The sequence below is a fragment of the Antrostomus carolinensis genome, unplaced genomic scaffold, assembly GCF_000700745.2.
Source record: "Antrostomus carolinensis isolate BGI_N321 unplaced genomic scaffold, ASM70074v2 scaffold1047, whole genome shotgun sequence".
Taxonomy (NCBI): Eukaryota; Metazoa; Chordata; class Aves; order Caprimulgiformes; family Caprimulgidae; genus Antrostomus; species Antrostomus carolinensis.
Window position 1 is genome coordinate 24407 of NW_010326394.1, and position 20324 is coordinate 44730.

A 20324-nucleotide genomic window follows, 5' to 3' on the forward strand; every position below is an offset into this window, starting at 1 on the left:
AGAGAAAGTCTTGTCAGCAGCGCTGAGGACAGCCCTCTGCTCTGCCAGAAGGCTTCCTGGAGTTAGATAGGTAGATTGGAGAGGAAGCCCTTTTTGGGAACACCAGGAAATACCTGCAAGAAGGAGCAACTGGCACTTTTGCTTTATGCAGAAGAAGAAAATAGCGTGCGAGTAGGAGCCACGTGACATTTTTGGTCTAAGGAGAATCTGCCTCCTTTGAGAGTGGGGGCTGTCTCTGCAAGCACCTTGGCAAGGAGAGGTGATCTGTTGCTGCACGTCCTGTCTCCCTTCCCTCCTGAGAGAGCTGCCATGCATGGCATCTCACATCCCCACTAAACATGTTTGTATTCTATGCTGCGTTAACTAGTTTTTGAATTACGGGGCAAATATTTCAATTGTCCTTTTGTTTGTGGCACTCTGTAACATAACTATTTTATTTTCACGTCATTGTATTTTTACAGATTTCGACAAAACTGCAGGCTAATGAATGATTTCATAATTAATAGCTGCATAATTGCCACCTAATTTAGTGTGAACAGTAATGCATAATTTTAAACAGCTGTGCTAGATAATCACAAGCCTTAGCATGAAGCAGCCTGTTGATCTTATATTTCCTTTCAGACATGGCCTGTGAGTATTTCATTTTTCTACTGGATCTGCCTTTTTATTTTTCCTTCTTGGTTAAAGGGCACATAACCAGTAGAATAATGTTGGCACTATACAACATCTTTAAACAGCATCCTCTGTAATGCTATTTTTATACTGTCAGTCTTTGGTCCATTTTCACTGCTACAGAAAAAGAAAAGCCACATACTGTTCTGTACTGCAGTGATGTGAGCAAGACTATTTTCTTTCAAATAATTTGGACTTTGATAATTGCCCTGTAATAACCAAGAACTAAGGAAGCACCCACAGAGTTTGAGGACACAGATTAAGACACAGAAATGCTGGTGTCTAACCTCCATTGCAGTCACTGGGGTGACACAATCTAGTCAGCAAGCCAACGGAGCCTGGAGATCACTTCATGTGATCACCCACTGCTGGCACAGGTCGTTTGCTCACCAGGCTTTTAGCACCATTTAGACTAACGTCTCCTGCCTGTTGTCCAGCTACCAGTTCAGAAGCATGCAGATTTGTCTATAGATCCTGAATTGCATCTGCCAAGCTTGTCAAAATGTCTTGGATAACCTAGACATCCAAGGTTAGGACAATCATAAATGTCAGTAGACACATGTTTAGGCAACTGAACCAAGCCCTGCATGACTTTTGAAGGGTGAGACAGACTATTCTCCAGTCTTCATCTCACTCTGATGATAACCTTCACAGTCTACAATGGGCACTTAAACTTCTTGCTTGCATGTAGATGCCCATACTCAGACACCAAGACTTAGGGGTCTTTATTTTGGGCTGAGTTCTAACCTTTTAATCCTTGTAGGACTCACCAATGCATATATGTAAATGAAGCAATAGTAAGGCTTTCTACTTAGAAATTTATAGCTCCCCAAAACAAGTGTTGGCATTATTCAAAATTGAAATCCAGTCCCAAAATTCAGAATAACAACTCTCTCGCACAACGTTAGGAGAGACCACAACCTGTGAAATCTGATGACTACCTGTGAGCTACGTTGAGTGGGTAACAAGTTCCTTGCTTGCTCGAGTACTGCTATTTCACTAGCTGCAGGAGTAATAATTAAAAGCTGTGTTAAAGACCTCTGAAGTATATATTTACACGTAATTACTGTATTAATATTTTAAATAAGATGTGGGATGCCCATGTGGGATGCCCATGTGCATGCACTAGAGGGAGCTAGGACCAAACCCTCCGTATTCATGCCCTAACGCTGCTTCTCACCGTCATTTCACATTTCTTGGAACTTTGCTGGTTCAGTTCTCCAATAAAATGTTGTCAGCATCCCCAAACAACAACTGAATGTAAGTTCATTAAGGATCTAACCCTGAAGCAAGATTAAGCAGCTGTGGCTTCCAGCCCCACTCTGGTGGGAATGGCTGGAGCAGTTGTGAAGGGGGAAGAGGAAAAGGGTGAGGACCTCTCACCTCTGACTGGTCATGCTCCTGGGCTCTCCACGTACCTTTGGAAGTCCACCTGCCTTTCACTGAAAATCCCAAGCTGAAGCCCAACCCACCCCCCCACCACATCCTCTCTCATATCACAGACTAGCAGCTAGAGTAACCAGGGACACCCCCTCACAAGATGTCCACATGCAGTGAACAGCAACACCACCAGCTCTTGCATCAACTGAGTCAGTTTTTAATCAGAATTTGTAAAACAGGGTATGATAAAGCACTTTTCCTCCATCCTGTTTTCATTGCACTGAGCCAAAATGATTCTCCTTCTCTCTGCACGAAAATTAGTTTGGTTTTACAACCCAACTCTCATAAGTCATGAAAAGCAAGAGACTTCCAGTTTTCCATACACTCTTAACTGGTGTCACTCTGATGGATATACTACAGCATAGCCTTTAACCCTATACAGTCTTCTCAAGTGCCTCCTACCATAAATTGAACACACAACATATAGAGCTGCTGGCCAAGCATGACCGTGTGTGTGTCAATGCAGGCACATTTTGAGCTGCTACTCATGTTATTTTCAGAAAGAAATGACATACAGAAGACATGAGACACGGTTCACCTTTTTTCAAAATACAAGCTGAGAGCACATACTAAATAATATACTGGTCCCAACAAAGTTGTTAGGGTTTTTTTAGTCATCAGCTGAGACTCTCTAATTTTTCAGATGTTGACTTTTCCTTCCACTGGTGCTTCAAGGACACTGGGATCATCACACTCTACCCAAGGAAGTCCAAGAATTTTTTCCCAGGCCAGAATACTAAGCCAAATGATATTGAGCAACATGATTAAGTCCTGCTACGACTTTCTTTTCATGCTTGGCATTACAAGGAGAAGCCATGAAAGCTGAAATGGGATGGGCTGGAGGCTGCAGGTTGATTTAAAAAGTGCAGTAGAGACACTGGAATGAAGAAACCGTATCCCACTGATATGTAACGAAGTGTGGCACAGACCAGGAAAAGAAATTTTATCTTGATGGGAATAAAAAAGTCTTCCTGAAATACACAGGAGAGTTTAAATCCATACAAGGGGACACAAACAAAGGATGTTATGACTATGAACAAAGTCTTAACCCAAGTTAATTACCTGCTGTTTCTGTGTTTCTTGGGCTAGAGAAATACTGAGAGTTAGGACCACATAGTTACTATGGGGCCTTTTGCAATGTTGTAGTTTTGTCTCCAACTCTTAGGAAGTCATAAATAAACAGCAGACTTGGAGATTTGCCTCTTATAAAGAAATAGCAACTACTACTACTTTCTCTACTTTCAAATACCCAGTATTTTACAGTAGCTTTTAAAGATTTGCAATGACTAAAAGCCAGGAGCGAGAAGAAACAAGACAGCCAATAGCACACGCTACAAAAGCCAACGAGAAAAGCTGCTGGGGTGGGACTCATCCTCCACATGCACTGGTGCAGAGCTTCAGTTACGCACCTATGCTCCTTCCACGGGCAGGAGAAAGAGGCAGGACCCTCCAGGGCAATTTACCTTGCCCTAACATGGACTTCTAGAAAAGCAGACGAACTGGATGCGGAACTTCCAAATGGCTGAAGTTAAACAAGTAGAAACCCATCCCTGTGTTAAACTGTCCTTTCATTTCAGCACGGAGTTACATGTATACACACACACATATATATGCAATTAAATAAATACAGACACTTTTACAACTCCTGTTAAATTTAAAATGCTGTACTCCTCCAATGCAAACAAAATCTGCACTGGTAAAGGGGGGGCTCTGCTTGCCGTCCTGATAGATGAGAAAGTGCATTAAGGCACACCTGTGTCTCGCCAGTGCCACTAGTTACTCCTGTGAAAGTATTCTCATTAACTAAAAAAAGAAAAAAGAAGAAAGAAAAAACTGCTTACTGGTCCTACTGGTCCTTTTGTAGGTGTACACGTATTTATTCATTCTGCCTCAGCCACAGTCGGCCCCTCTGGCGCTCAAGAGTGCTGGTAGTGGAGCTGCCCTGGCAGCACTCCCGTGCTGGAGAGGGTCCTCAGCTAACCCCCTTCCCAAACCTCCCAGTCTCCTCATAGTCCCTTAGCACCTTCAAGTTCCTCTGTCACCACTTTGGGATACCAAAACTACAATAGATACCACCAAAGAATTCTCTGCTGCAGATGCTGTTCTGTAAAGGACAGTGAAATGCACCATTTTCCTGCTGCACTTTCCTCCTTGTCCCAAGCATTTTTTCATTAAAACAAGCTAGTTCTCAGAAAAGAACATAGAAAATTACAACCCTCTTTTGATAAAAATGCTAGAAGCACAAACATCACAATGTTGGCAAATGAGACTTACAAAAAAAACAGAGAAAGTGGACCAGTTTGTGTTTCTTTAAGAAAGCAGAGTGTATTTCAGAGGTAGCATATTTTTCCTAAATTATTATAAATAAACTCTTGTGGCAACTTCTATTTTTCCACAGGATGCTTCAATAATTTTGGGACCAACAGTAAAAAAAAAAAAAAAATAATCTGCTGGTATAACATTATTGAGCAAAACATTTTCACTGATTTCTCTGTTATTCCTTGGCAGGTGGAGGAGAATGAATCAACAGGCAAGCGAGGTCTGCTGCAGCTTGTCGGTCTGGCCAGGAGCAACCCCAGGAAAAGCAATGGGAACATAGACCTTTAATTTCTCTGGATGAGCAAATCTGCTTGCTTCCTCCTCAGTTTGACCTCTCAAAAGCTGAGGGAAAACAGCTCTCAGGTGAAAGTGCCTGAGCATGGTCCTGAGGCAAGAGAAAAGCCAGAGCGAACCAACTGCTGTGCAAACCCCTCTTAGGGCAGATGCAGGGTGCATTGGGGTGGGAATCTCTACAGCCCCAATGGAGGAGTCAAGGCTACACACTCTGAGCTGCAACAGATGCCTCTCCCTTGGGAAACAGGTTCTACAGGAGGAGGAGGAAACCCTCACAAAATGAAAACTGCCATTAACATAACAAACGGCAGAAGAAAAGGAGAAAGCATCACCTTTCCTAGCCTGCCTCTGCCAATGACGCTGGGGGTTCTTTGTAACAAAGCCCTCCCTCAGAGACATAGAATTCCCAGGTTAAAGATACACTTTCAAATATAAAGCAGGCATAGTCAGAAATACCTCGAGTGCTGTTTTGATCACTAGCATTTACAGAAAACATTGCATTTTGTTTCTCCCTGATTTTTTTTTTCAGCTATCTTGTGCCGCTTGTGATTTTAGACAGCTTACGAATTAGTCACTTCCAGACACTCATGGAGAAGGCTACGCCAACACACCTGAACCTCTTGAAACCTGTGATGATCTTTCTTTTGAGCTTAGGAGTTAATAATAGACTTTTGTAAGTAGTCCAGTACTATGGTGATTCTAACTCCGGGTGGGTTAATTACACAGTAATTAGGTACAAACATTGCAACACAAAACACAGCTACATCATTATTTGCAACAAATGTTAACTCTAAATAAGTGCAACCTGTCCCACAAACACTTGCTATAAACGACTTAAAAATAAAAGTAAAATTTGATGGGGTAAACACAGAAAAAAAAAAAAAATTCTCCGGGAGAATTTTTTTTGTTTAAAAAAAAAAAAATTAAAATAAAAATCTCAGCACTCATTTAGAGTTTGGGTTCTTGTGAAAGAAAGCTTTAAAAGGAGCAAACCTGATTTGCTGTGGCTGTTGCGGCGAAGGGAACACTTGTTGCAGGAGTTGTTGCTGCAGAGACAGTGGCGGCCGTAGCGTTGTGCATCATGGGTACTTTCAGGAGGGGAACCATGGAAGCAATGAACAGGAGGGTGCAGCATTATGGTAAGAGAAGTGGTATTTTTGGCATGGTGAATATCAAGAGCGGCAAGCCATCGTCATGGGTTAAACCGGCAGATGGCATGCAATCACAGTGCAAAGCGAGAAAGCGTGGCGGAGAAATAAAAAAAAGGGAAAATAGCTTATTACAAGTACAATTAAAGGAAGGTTGTCAACACAATCAGCGATTCCCAGAAAAAAGAGCAAGGACCATTCAAAGTGTGAGTGCTGTCTCTTAAGTACAGGGTTACTCCTGCAAACGAGGTCTCTACCAACATAGCCCATTACCTGAGAATTGTTACATGGGCTATTTGTTTTCCCCCAGTGCACTCCAAAATAAATTTCTACTAAAAAAAATACAGTGAATTGTACTGGGAAGGAAACTGATAAATGTTTATCTTAATTTTTCAACACAATTAGAAAACGAATTATTTTCATGTATCTTCATTTTGAAGTAAGCCAGATACTTGCTGTCCTCCTTTATAATCCAATTAATGCATTTTTTCTACTAGCACTGCATAACTGTTAAGACTTTATCAGTTAAATTACCATCTGCTTTGAGGCAACAGTCAGGAGAAGGATGATAATAATTTTCCTGATTTAAATACTACTTTGTTTGATCTAAAAAGCCAAGGTCGATTTTGTGAAAGTCGCCACTTTTGCTCATTTTAAGACTGAATTTTAATCAGCATCTTCATGGGAGAATTATTAACTTGATGTTTTAAAGGCTTGATATTTTAACTGCTTATCTGAGTAGACCCACAAAAAAACCCCCAAAAAACACTGGGATAGGGCTATAGAAAACTAGAAAGATTACTTTTCTGTCATAGAGGCTGTTGCACTGGACTTCCATTTTTAATGCCCAAAAAGTTAATTCCAAGCTTCAAATATATTTAAAGGAGGAGCAACATTCAGATCATGGGTTTCAACAGAACCTCTGTGGATCAAAGCAGGCATTTCTGGGAAACGCTGATAAAACTTTCTAACACACAGCAAAAAGGAGAAATAGGCACACCACTATGAAACTTTAAAACACTGATGAAATTTGCTGGCATTTTCCATTATTTTATGATTTTATAGTACTAGACAATATAAAATATAAAGAGAAATAAAACTTTGAAAACTGAAAAGCAGACTGGAATTCATGGCATTATGCTTTTGCAGTGTAGTTGTTATAGCAGGTGATATCGCATCTAAACTGCAGCTTCCATCTATACATCTAAACACTCTGCACAGTACAACCAAAAGGACAAGCGAACCTTTAATTCTAGTCATTGTCTAAATCTTGCCTAGGATTTTTGAAACAAGTGAATATACATCATATACAGTATAAAAAGAGATCAATAAAGAAATTTGGAACCTACCAATACTGGTAGCGGGTGTCATGCACAAAACTGACCCTGCGTGTCATGCAATGATAGGTGAAAAAAGTGGATAAAGGGAAGAAACAGGTTAGCCGTTTAGAGTTAACATTCAAAGTGAGATTCAAGCATAACCACAGAGAAGTAAGTTAGTTAAATGAAACTGTAAGGTCATTCATAGCTTTGCTTTAACACAAAATAGGTGTTTAGGTTCTTACTGAACTCCTACCTGAGTCCACTGTGTGACTTTTGGTATGTTTCTGTGTATATACCAGATGCTTCATAAACTTTTTTATTTAGTACTTTTATCCTTTCACTTAGTACTTTTGCAGCAACAGGTTTTTGTTTACAGAAATACCTTTGGTTAAATATCACATTACTTGGGGATTTTAGAACTCATTGTGTAACTCAGCTTAACGTTACACAGATCAACATTCACCAATTTTTTATGTGTAGCAGAGAAAGAAGTTAAAATGGAATCAGCTGAGACTGCTCCGCAGGGGCTTTACCGAATTTGCATTTGATGTTAATGTACTTGCTCTCAACATAACACCTGAGGTGGAGAGGTGCTTCTAACCAAGGAAAATACTACTGTGACAAGTCCTCAAGCTAAATGCCTCCAAGTGTTTAAGGTTTCAGCAAAACGCTCCCACCACACCTCAGAGACACTCTGGAAAGACTGCTCGCCTGCAGCCATTTAGTTTTGGTGCCTGATCCACCTTTAACCTTGCTGGGAAGACCAAATGAAAAAAAAATTGCATGTTTTCAGTACAGTGTGTGTAGCAAGCTGGTGGAGGTGAGCAGGTAAGGAGACTAGTCCCACATACATGCATACTTGATGCAAAGTCAAATATGCTTCCTGTATTCCTGCTTAATTACTACAGCAGCGCCTTACTGTACCATTGATTGCAGCAGCAGTGTAACTATGAATGACCTTACCCAACAGTCCCCAGAGAATACACAAAGTTCCTCCTCTAGAGGCTACAGAAACACTAACAAACACCAATGGGAAGAGAGAAAAGACCTGTTGTTTTTAAGATCATTCACCAAACAATAAGGAGAAGGTGACAAAGCAATCAAACTGATGTAAAACAAACAAAGTGCAGAACTTTGGAGGTAAGCCATGCTAAGTCAAGCCCCACACTTTTTATTAGGGGAGCAAGTGGTTAAGAAAGCAGAGAAGTTATATAAAACAATTAAGTTTTATATATATTCCAGCAACAAAACTTGTTTTAAAATTTAACTTAACACAAACACACACACACACACAAGGAACACATTTGAAAATTATACCAGTTCAGAAAATACCACATAATCATTTGTATGATTACAAATCCAACAGGTAATGTCATGCACTGCTCCTTAGACCTGGGTGGCATGACAGTCCTCACACCCACCAAATCCAACCTTCCCAGGAAAGATGGGAATATAAGATGTAGCATCTTTAACAAAAAGCTCATGACACCTGCTCATATAGAAGGAGTTCCCCCTTTCCTAACCTCCTCCCATACCCCACTCTCCTCTCTAACACCCTTTCTAGGTGCTGATGACGTTCACAAAGAGCAGGAGGTTCAGCACCATGAGAAAGGTTTCCCACTCTGGGCTCCATCTGCTGTGTTATCCCTCTGTTTCTTCTTTTTTCATGTACTTGGTTTGGGCCTGTTAATGACTTGGCCCTTAAGGTTTGGTTCTCAGATCCACCCTTCCTATCATCAGAAATTTGCAAGTAAAACTATAATTACAACTATTAGTTGGAAAGAGGGATGGACAATAAAAAAGCACAACGAATAAGCTACTGAAGGAAGCATGAGCACTCCAAAAGTCTGGAAAATATCCAAATGCTACTTCACTGAAAAAGGTTTGAACTACTGTATTTTAATTTAAAATCCTTGGCAATTGCACATAATAGCAATAAGCCCTGAAAAGGAGTGCTTAAGAGAAGGGATAATGCACATCATATTGCAAATTCTCAGGGTTATGATATAAAATAAATTTGTGGAAATTTCTGTAAGCTTGTAAGCACAGGGCAATCTTCCATTCATGTCCAAATAGGCAGTCTCACAATTTATTTATTTTTTTCAAACACTCCCATAAATGTCAGTATGTTTTCTGCCACAGATATTCTGGTGCATTAATGTGCTAAAAATACGGCATACTATAACATACTATTATAAATACAGGGGCAGGCTCCAAGGTTGTTACTCAGGCCTTATAGCAAAATTCCATGAAGTCAAAGCCATCTGTGTTTTGTTTTTATCTTTAAAAACATATGGGAATGCTGATAGATTGGGAAATCGAGTGTTGTGTTTCATTCCTTGTTTAACCGACATTATTTCTATAAACTAAAATAACATCACTGAAATGTCAAGCGTATCTGCAAACAAGTAGTTTTAAATTATTCTGGAAATTCACATTAGATAAGATTCTGATACTAAAATATGTGATTTGTTAATTACAAATGGAATCACAGAATTCATTAGGCAGGATATTTACTTTTGGGAAGCTTGGAGTGGGGGTGACTAACATAATTTAGAGGGTTATGTTGTTATTGTTTACACAAGCACCTAGCACATTCTTTCTCTCGCAGCGTTAAAGAGAAGCCCTGCCACCAGCCACGGTGCAGTTCAAGCAGTCTCTGAATGCTCTGATTTTTACAGAGTTCCGAGCACTGAAATGCAGATTGCATTCACTCGTCTTCAGATCACCAATGCTGGGAAAAGTACTGGTGGCATTCCAAAATGAAAACCACAAAAATGCATCTGGTGCCTCAAAGCCCTTCAGTGCAGTTGCGGGGAGTGAAGTGTTTTGCCGGTTCTTCCACGCAGGTATGGACTGGAAGGTTATGGCTGGTGCACCCCTTCTCGCTCCGCTCGTGCGTCTCTGGGGTAATCAGCAGAGGGAAACAAAACAGCACCTGAGGGGGCAGGAGGATGTGCCCCGGCCACCGCAGCATCTCTGAAGCACGATGCTTTTCCCAGCATTTTTGTTAGCGAAACTTTGCCCTCTCGTCGCCTAGGAAAGCACTGGCAGATGCAAGCCAAAATACAGCCAATTTAAGGCAGGAAAAAAGGGCAAACCCGGGACAGTGATGAACGAGGCTATGAATGTGAAAAGCAGGCTAAAGGCATGTTGAAATTTCTGCTTGAATTCTCATACTTTGCAGGAAGAATTAAAATAACGTGTAAACATCTGCGCGGACTTCACCTCAAGTAGGGCAGGGAGCATAATAAAACCTTTTGTCAAGTGCAACTGCCTGACACGGAGGCTACCTAAGGAACACAAAATTGGTTCAATTTGGGTAGAACATACCTGTTGGGATAAATGCTGCATGTTGCTGCAACTGAGCATTGGCAAGAGCCTGTTGATAGTGCAAGACACTGGGATTGAAAACGGCACTGGCACCATTGCTTTTTTCAAGTGCTTGTCTCTTTGGTAAAGGGTGAAGAACACCAGGAGGAAAGGCCTGTAAATAAGAGAGCTAGTTAGAACAGTGTCATTTTTAAAACGTTGTCCATAATATATACATAAATACAAAAACTTATCATTTTATTTAAAGCAGCTAAAGATGCCTTGCCATGCATATTAACTCAAAGCACAGCAATGTAAAATGAGTGAAATTTTGTTATTGATAGCAAAAGCGTGGTACTATTAACCTAAAACTGTAGCAGCACAACTACTGAAAAGAAAGGCCTTTAAAGCAACGAAAATGGCATTGCTTTTAAACAGGTTTTCAAATATTATAGGGAGAAAAAACCACTTGTGTTTCATTGCCAAGTATTTTCTTTTTTAGATTTAAATATCATTTCGTATTATTATACAGATTAATGGATTACGTTAAGCGTTTTCAATTACAGAAGCAGTTTTATCTCAATTCGACTTTTCATGAGAGGATATTTAAAAAAATGAAACCATGTTAGGAACCAAACTAAATCGTCTGCGTTTATTACGTATGAGAATGAGATGGATAAATAGAGTTTCTGGTAAATTAACAAGTATATGAAATCATTTCCGGTTGATGTTCAAATGTAAAGCGATACAAATTTCATTAGTTGCTTCTCTGAAGAAAAAAACAAAAACAAAAACCAAAAGAAAAGCTACATGCAAAGCAAAAGGTGAAAGGTCAAAGTACCAGGTCTACAGTTGCTTCGAGAGGTCGCTTCATTGCTTTGGCAGTCGACTGAGTCTTTTAATAACAGGCAGCGAGCACATGATGGCAGTGGGCCAATGGGATTCAAGCGAATTAACATACAGGTAAACAGCAAGCAGAGGTGCATCATGGGAACGGCATTGCATTTGTGGATAGGTGAGAAGGAAAAAAATATTCTGAATGCAATATACAACATACAAAACACTAGGCATGCACAACAACAAAAATGTCTTCTAAAGAAATGAATATTACATTTCGAATTAGTACCGAAGCAAAAATGCATCTACTATACCTTAGTTAAAAGCATATAAGAGAGTAAAATATAGATGTTTGAAATTCAGGAAAGTTGAGTAAAACAGCAGCTTGCAGACACTATTAAGCATCGTATAAACACTTCACAGAGATGCAGAAAGTTTTAAGGATATGCCTATAAGAATTCCTGATAAGTTAGTTAAGTCACATTTTAAAGCGGAAAAATCAATTTGGAAGGCTACATTTTCAAATACAAAGCACTAGTGAAAGTTGTAAAGCATTACAAACACAACTAATATCAGTGCTTGCAAGGTGAGCGTCTTTTAATTAAGAAAAGTGCCTCAATTCAACAGATTTGGGGTTCAAAATGAGAGAGGTTCTCCTTTTCCAATGCAAAGCAGAATAAGCAATATGTCTAGTTATACTAACTTATCATTAATTCCTTTTTTTTTTCTCCCCTACAGCTGGCTCATTTTTGTACATTTTTTTTTTCCTTGTAACTTACCACATTACATTGAGAGGGAAAAAAGACTTTCAGAATTTAAAACAAGTTTTCTAAATTTTGCTACAACCTTCAGTACTAGCTTCAGGAGCAGGGAGTAAAAATATTGCTCTTGGTTCATATGCAAACATTAACGTATAAGTTATGATACTAGTCCAGCATTATTAATTTTTTAAAAAGAAAATATTTAGGCATAGTACATAGGCATATATGTTTATGTATACTTCCACGATAAGCTCAAACTTATGGCTGATATGCTGGCATTCTGTAAAAAATCTTCTCATATAAAATATTACTTTCAAGTTTTATAGCGTAAACAATTCTAACAAACCTTTAGAAAGGAAAGGAAGCTTTACTTAGAAATCAGAATTTTTACTTTTGATTTTTAAACACAGGCTGATATTTAGCTCTTTTTAGGATATACAGATTATGCCTATCTTGACAGCAATATGTGGAAATAGGGAACAAAAGTGAAAAAGAGAAGAGAGGACAAGGCACAAAATGCCTACAAACAGCGTATGGTCACAAGATTAGCCAGTGCCAACAGGGTATTTTGCAGGATAGGCCTCGCTTTCCCTATTCCTTGTTCCTGGCTTTGTGGCACCTACGTTGCCTGAGGCTTCCCAGTGCCTTCCTCATCTCTCTCCTTCAGCACATTTCTGGATTACATACCCTGATCTACAGGATCTGCTCATCTGTCTGGATCCAAGACTCAGACATAACAAGAAACACCTCGTGCAAAGTGAGGATCTGGAGAGCCTTCCTGCACCTAAGCTGGGCGCCGTGCAGCCGACGTGTGGTACCCGCCATGGGCACCCCCGTGGGGGACATCACTCTGTCTGCATGGGGCACAGCCTCAGATCCACCCTGCATCCACCGCGGATGGAAGTCTACACAGAGGTGAAGCATTACAACTGAATTCAGCGTTATGTAATGATGAAGCCCACAAATTCAAATCAACATCATTAAGAGTAAAGTGTTTCGGTTAATTACCTCTATTATCCAAATACAGATCTTATCTGATCTCACTCGTTAACTTAGTATCTCTTTGTTTATGACTGCCTTTCTCCACTTCTTCTCCATGCTCTTCTTAACCTCATATCCTTATTTTGAAGCTTTTTGCTGGCTTTCCCCACACCTTCCACAGCAAGTTCAGTCCCATAGCATACTCAAGATGAAGGCTTTAACTTGAGCTGTTTCTAGACCTCCTAATCAACCTTGTTTCCAGGTAGTCTCCCCCTTTTTTCAGGCTTTCAGACTGGCTGTCTGTTTTCCTCTCCCACCCACATATTTTCTTTTATTTTGTCCTGATAGTAAAACTTCCTTTGCCTCGTTCTGTTGCATCAGGTAATCTCCTGCCCAACGTTTAATGCTCTATATAACTAATGAAAAAAAAAAAAAAAAAAATCAATAGCTACACACTGGAAAGGAAAAAGCTATGGAAAGGAAATAAAGATAATAATAAAAATGATGAAACATACTGAGGCACAGTATTTGTCTGCCCTATGTCACATTGGTACGCTATAATGTCTCCTGGAATATAAGAAAGATTCACACTGTAGAGGCCTGCACGGGTGTGCGAGGAGCTCCCAACTAAACTCAAATGCAAGAAGGGAAGCACACAAGAGGTGGAAGCAGGGACAGATGGATGCCTCAGGAGGAACATGGACACATCCTGAGCATGCAGGGATGGGTTAAGAGAGACAAAGACCACGTGGAGTTGAATCTGGCAAGTGATGTGAAGGACAAAAAGAAGGGCTTCTCCAAGTACATCAGCAACAAAAGGAAAACCAAGGAAAATGCAGGCTCACTGCTGAATGGGGCAAGTGACCTGGTGTGATAGTTTCAAAGCTGCAAAGAAACCCAGCTCTGTTTCAGCTAAAAACCAGGACACCTAGTGACACAGGACATGGAAAGGCTGAGGTACTGAACATCATCTCCACCTCAGTCTTTACTGATTAAGACTGACCTTCAGGCCAGTGGGAGACCAGTGGGAAGGTCCAAACCAAAGAAGATTTTGCCTAGGAGAAAGAGGAGGATCAGGCTAGGGAACATTTAAACAAACTGGATGTAAACAAACCCATAGGAGCTGACAGGATGCACCGATGGGTGCTGAGGGAGCTGGCCAATGTCACTGCAAGGTCACTCTTAATTATCTTTGAAAGGTCACTGCAACTGGGGGAAGTTCCCAAAGACTGGAAGAAAGTAAATGACACTCCTATCTTCAAAAAGCTCAGGAAGTCTGAGGAATAACAAGTTGGTCAACCTCACCTCGGTTGCAGGGAAAGCGATTGAACAAATCCTCCTGAAAGCCATCTCCAAACACAGGAAAGCCAAGAAGGTGGTGGGGAGTCATTGGCATAGATTTCTGAAGGGAAGACTGTGAGTAACCAATCTGACAGCCTTCTACGATGAGACCGGCTTGGTGGGTGAGGGGAGAGCAATAGATGTTGTTTCTCTTGACTTCAGAAAGCTTTTCAACACTGTCTCCCTTTTCATCCTCACAGACAAACTTAGTACGAGCTAAATGGGAAACAGAGAGGTGGACTGAAAATTGACTCAACTGCCAGGCTCAAAGGGTCGTGATCAGCAACACGAAGTCCAGCTGGAGGCCAGTCACTAGTGGTGTAAAACTCGGAGGAGCGGTTGATATGTAAGACAGATGTGCTGCCACTCAGAGGGACCTGGGAAGGCTGGAGAAATGGGCACAGAGGAACATCACTAAGTTCAATGAGGGGATATAACAAAGCCCGGCACCTGGGGAGGAACAACCTCAGGCACCAATATATGCTGGGGGCCGCCCAGCTAGGAAGCAACTTGGCAGAAAAGGCTCCTGAGGTCCTTCCTGGTGGACACGAAGTTGAACATGTGCCCGCAATGTGCCCTCACAGCAATGGCAATAAACAGTGTCCTGGGTTGCTTTAGGAAGAGCATCATCATCAGGTCGAGGGAGGAGAACCTTCCTCACTACTCAGCACTGGTGACACTGCATATGGAGCACTATGTCCAGGACTGGGCACCCCAGTACAAGAAAGACATGGTCATACCAGGAAACAGTCCCATAAAGGGCCCCAAAGATGATTAAGGGACTGGAGCAGCTCTCATATGAGGAAACAATGAGAGAGCTGGGACTGTTCAGCCTGGAGTAGAGAAGATGCAGGAGTATCTCATCAGTGTATATAAATACCTGATGGAAGAGTAAAGATGGAACCAGACTCTTCCCAGTGGTGCCCTGTGGCAGGACAAGATGCAATGGGAACAAATTTAAATACAAAAAAATCCATTTAAATGTAAGTTTTTGTTTTTGTTTTTATTGTAAGGATTATTTAACCATAGAGCAGGTTGTCAAGAAGAGTTGTGGAGTCTCCATCCTTGGAACCTTCCAAAAGCCAACTAGGCACGTCCTGGGCAACTTGCTCTAGCTCACCCTGCTTGAGCAGGGGGTTGGACTAGGTGATCTCCAGATGTCCTTTCCAACCCCAGCTACGAATTCACATTTTAATTTAAGCTGCACATTCTTCAATGACTTTTTATACTCTCTGATGCACCACATGAATATTTGGAGCTCCCTGAGTACAATGATAGAAGACACTGCCTTCTAATGCATGGTCTACAGCCTCTTTCACAGTGTCTTTGCCCTTTTTTGCCTAGGTTCTAAGGCTGCAGAATTCATTGACCTTCAATGGTCTTACAAGCTTTGCCTACAGTGCTATAACACAACCCACAATGCTCACCTATACGAGCACCCTCTGGACCACAGCAGAACAATCAGCTCCTCAGCCAGGAAGGAAAATCTCTTGGACACGATTTCAACCTAGGAGCATCCTGCAAGTGAACTCTACAGGCAAGCATTTGTATTTCTGCTTCACTTTTGCTCTCTAGATCCAACTGAGTTTTCTTGGTCATTCTTGGGTTGCCTTGCAGGCACGTGTCTTTTCTACCACTTATTTGTTGTTATTGTCATTCTGGTGATTTTTCATTCTCTCTGATTGTTTCAAATCTATATTAAACAGAAAATAGTTGGACTGTAAAAAATCTTTTCTGTTTGGTAGTCTAAATGTGCCATTAAAAATTTTGTACATATTTTTCTGTAAAAAGTTACCCGGAATTACAAATCCCTGCTTTTTTCTCCCAAGATATTAGAATGCTAACATTTCACAGAATCACAGAATCTCAGAATGGTAAGGGTTGGAAGGGACCTCAGAAGATCCTCTAGTCCAACCACCCTGCCAAAGCAGGTTCTCTACAACAGGTTGCACAGGAAAGCATCTAGGCACGTTCTGAACATCTCCAGAGATGGAGAATCCACAACCTCTCTGGGCAGCCTGTCCCAGTGCTCCATCACCCTCACTGTAAAGAAGTTTTCCCCTTTTCAATTCTGTGTTTCTGAAAATGCTTCATCTTGCTTTGAGGATAATGCAATTCCAAATATGGCTTATTTAACATCACAAGATATATATCCAATCATTACTGAAGTGCAAAAAATTGAATCCTCTCATCTCTCTCCTCTCTTCTTTAGTGTTCTGCCTAGAAATATTATGTTCTCTAAATGGACAATAAATATCGCACAATAAAAGCTAATTAGAATAAAAAAAAAAAATCTACTTTGTTTTAATTTCCAGATGGTATTCAATTTCTGCAAGTACAGGAAAGTTTAACCAAAAATCATCCTGTTTGAAACAGACTGGGGATACTATAAGAGAAAGAATAAAAAAGACTTAAGAAATGTTCTTCTGTTTGGAGGTTTACTTTCTTGCATAACTTACCCTTTGTCCCTCAAAAAGTCTGGTCTTTGCTAATTTGCTAAATACAATAGCTTGGGGTAGTTATATACTGTACTGTATTGTGTTTCTGGTAGGCTTTTTACCCAGAGAATAACTGTATTGTCTACAACTATTGCATGCACTGCCCATAAGTCCACAAACCATGTCTGCTTAATTATTCGTCCACTGCGAGCAACAAGGACAATGATTCTTTGATTTGCTGCCAGCAAGTTTATGTCCCAAGTCAGATCCTGCATGCGTGATTTATTTAACTTTATCAATACCACTCTATTTAAATTTATCAACTTTCCTGGCAGAAACTGTAAAAGATCCAATACTGGTAAATGGATGGGCTGACTTCTCTGAACAGTTATATCTGAAAATAGAAAGCCCTCAATCTCTTCTGACTATAGTTACTATGCTTTTTCTTAATGATTCTCATTTTAGTGTACTATTTTTAAAACCCCATGATTCAAGTAACTTGTCCATGACAGTGGAAGAGGCAAGAAAAGTCTCTAGGTGCGAGATTCATCTAACCAAAGTTCAGAAAAATAGAGTCAACATGATTTAGTCAGTGGGGACAGATATGTATCTACAGAGGGCAGTTTTTTCTTACTCTCAGACAGGCTCTAATGGTAGATCAGATGAACGTGGTGGCTTTTCTCCACTACCTATAAAGTAACACCAAGGTGGCTAGGCTAGGCTCAGATATCTAACTGGCTGATATCTAAGGTGGAGTGAGATGAATCTTAATACAGGTTTCTTTTCTACTACCAATTTCTGAGGTAAAAGCTCTCTCTTTGCTTTCCTTCCTTTTCTTCCAAATTTCCACATGTATATCTGTCATCAAAGAGCTAAAACAGCATAGGTTCTCCAGGAGACATTGAAACTTAGCAGTTTTGGTTTCGTTTGGAAATATTAGGGGCAAATTTAACATTTAATCAAGGCAGAGAACAGAAGTGGTATAGAGTGTCATTTGCTTCACTGTCTTGAATAGAAATACAGCATTAAAATAAAGGCATAAAGAAAAAAAGTGCTTCCTCCCATCAAGCAACAGTAATAATTTTATAAATTCTTGTATTTTACAAAAAAAAAAAAAGAGGCAAAAAGAGAAAAGAAAGTATAAGCAAACAGCATTAAATTGAAGCAAAATAGGCATCAAAGAGCTTCTGTCAAAAAAAGGCAGCCATATATGCCAGCACTTACCATCACAGTCGCAGCTGCCGCAGCTGCCTGGGCTGCCACCGCAGCCTGGTTGGCTTGGTGTTGCGCCGCTTTGATTTTGGCCTGCAAATGTGCAGGAGGGTGAAAATACTTGCATTTCTCCCTCATGCAACGACCTTTTATGTAATCCATACACACGGTTACGGTGTTGTCGTTTGTGTCAATCATTGTGCTGTCTGCCGGATGCGCAAAGCGGCAATCAGTCTCTCCACGCGCGCAGTTTCCCCGCTGGAACTCCCTGCACACCTACATGCAAAACAACAGGCGTTGCAGGGGAAGAGCTCGGCGCAATGCGGAAGGGCAGGGAGAGACCCGCGCCCCCAAAAGACAGACGTGCCCCCTTCCCCGGTTAGGTCAATTTTTTCAGTAAATTCAGTTTCATAAACCCTTCATCTTCTTCTGGGAGAGGGGAAAGGGGAATGCATTTATTTTATCTTTACACGCTTGGCTCCTCAGGTAGCTCTGCAGTATGGCAGATAAATAAACCTGATATGCAACAAAAGTATTCCCAAATGCCTTTCCTTTTTCCTGTCCAGAAAATACCTGGGAAGGATACTTACTGAAGAAACTGCCCCCACAAAACTAGCTGGGAATCTCAAAATATTCAGTTCCTCTCTGACTACACTCTATAATCTTACAACTCCGTTGGTAGGGAAGGAGTTCCTCTTGCTAAGACCCGTGGAAGATATGCATCAGGTGCACTGTATTTTTTATGGAATCTACAAACAAAGTGGGGAGCCTCCTTAAAAATAATTTTCTAAAATGGGCAGAATGAAGATGCTGATTTTCCTAAGAAGAAACATGCTCTAGACAGTAGTGCTTAGGCTTTTGGGAAAGGACATTCACCACAGATTCCATTAAGCCCAGCCATGCTGAGACCCATCAACACCAGGGAGGCTCTGCACGCAGCTGGGGGCTTGCCACTTCACCCTGCTGCAGAGTTGGTAACATTAGACATCTCCATTTGTAGCTCAAGGCCGAAGGGCTATACCATTCCCCTAATGCTGATCCATAAGGATATAAAATTCCCCTGATATCAATGCATAAAAACCAGGACAGAATTAATACTGCAATAAAAATATACTTGTTAGATATTTCATCAAGGCATACCTTTACAGGCATGGATACCTGAGGTATTTTGGAGGAGGTGAACTTCATGAAAGATGAAAATTCATACTGATGTCTGTGTATTTAATTTGAGTGAATGCACTACCTTAAAAATAACAGTGTTTAATTGCCACTGGCTGCAAGTGTAGAAACCCTGCCTGGTTACAAGGTCTTGATTTGTAGCAACTAAATTTAAGTATGGTTTCTCTAGAACAATAGACTGCTTCCCTCCAGGATCTTTCCCACAGCCTAACAGAGGATTGTATTTCTAGTCACGGCGATGTCTACAGTACCTCCAATTTATCAGTCCTGAGGAGTTTCTGGGTAGCAGTTGAACCGGGGACTGAAACTGGTGGACTTCCAGGAACAATGACAGGCGGCGTGGGTAGGATCTCAGTCGGGACTAAGCCAACTCCCGGTGTTACTGGCGTTAGGTAAGGAGCAAAGCTAATAGCCGTGTTCGTTCCTATTGTGGGACCCACTGGAAATGTGGGCTGCAAAACGAAAACACAGACCAAGATGAAAAAAAACCCCAACCTCTTAATCAAGAGCTTATTAGTTGTCTTTTGCGCGTTCTTTCTGGCGCCGATTCGTTTTCTTAATCAAAAAAAGTCAAACAGCTGGCAAAACACACAGCTTACTCTCTTCTTTTAATCACGTAACACATTCCAGCAGCATACTAAGAACCACACTTTATAGCTCTATTATTGGAAAAGAGGCTGTCAATGCAAAGGGAGTCATACTTTGAACCTGAATCTCTATGGAGGTCGAGCTTACAGTGCAGGCTTATTTACACATGTAAAAGTAGAAATAACATAGACTTTATTGCTTTTTCTCAATATCTGTTTTCCTTGGGAAAACAGGCTATTTTTCAAAGTACCAGATTTCATGGGTGAAGCATTATTAACTATATTAAAGCCATATTTCTAATAAGTGTATATATAAAAAGCATGGCAGGCAACTTCCATCTGTTTGCATGCTGTATTTTGCCACCTCCTGCAATTATATGTTACTATGGCTCACACATCGAAAAACCTCACCTTTGTGAATGTTTGTGTGCTCAGCTGCCATCAGTGGCAAGCAGAATAAATATTATAATCTCAGCTGGAC

General features: G+C 40.8%; 1 protein-coding gene across 1 annotated transcript in view; it reads right to left on the reverse strand.

The window, feature by feature from the left end:
* Positions 1-19703, reverse strand: part of LOC104527732 (muscleblind-like protein 2) — a 32780-nt gene extending 13077 nt beyond the window's left edge. The window contains exons 1-6 of the mRNA XM_010171530.2: positions 19508-19703; positions 18090-18353; positions 11349-11402; positions 10529-10682; positions 7223-7258; positions 5719-5813 (exon numbers count right to left, since the gene is read on the reverse strand). Coding sequence (XP_010169832.2) covers positions 5719-5813; positions 7223-7258; positions 10529-10682; positions 11349-11402; positions 18090-18275 — 525 coding nt within the window. The 5' untranslated portion in view covers positions 18276-18353; positions 19508-19703. The remainder of the gene's footprint in view (positions 1-5718; positions 5814-7222; positions 7259-10528; positions 10683-11348; positions 11403-18089; positions 18354-19507) is intronic.
* Between the last annotated feature and the right edge of the window lie 621 nt (positions 19704-20324).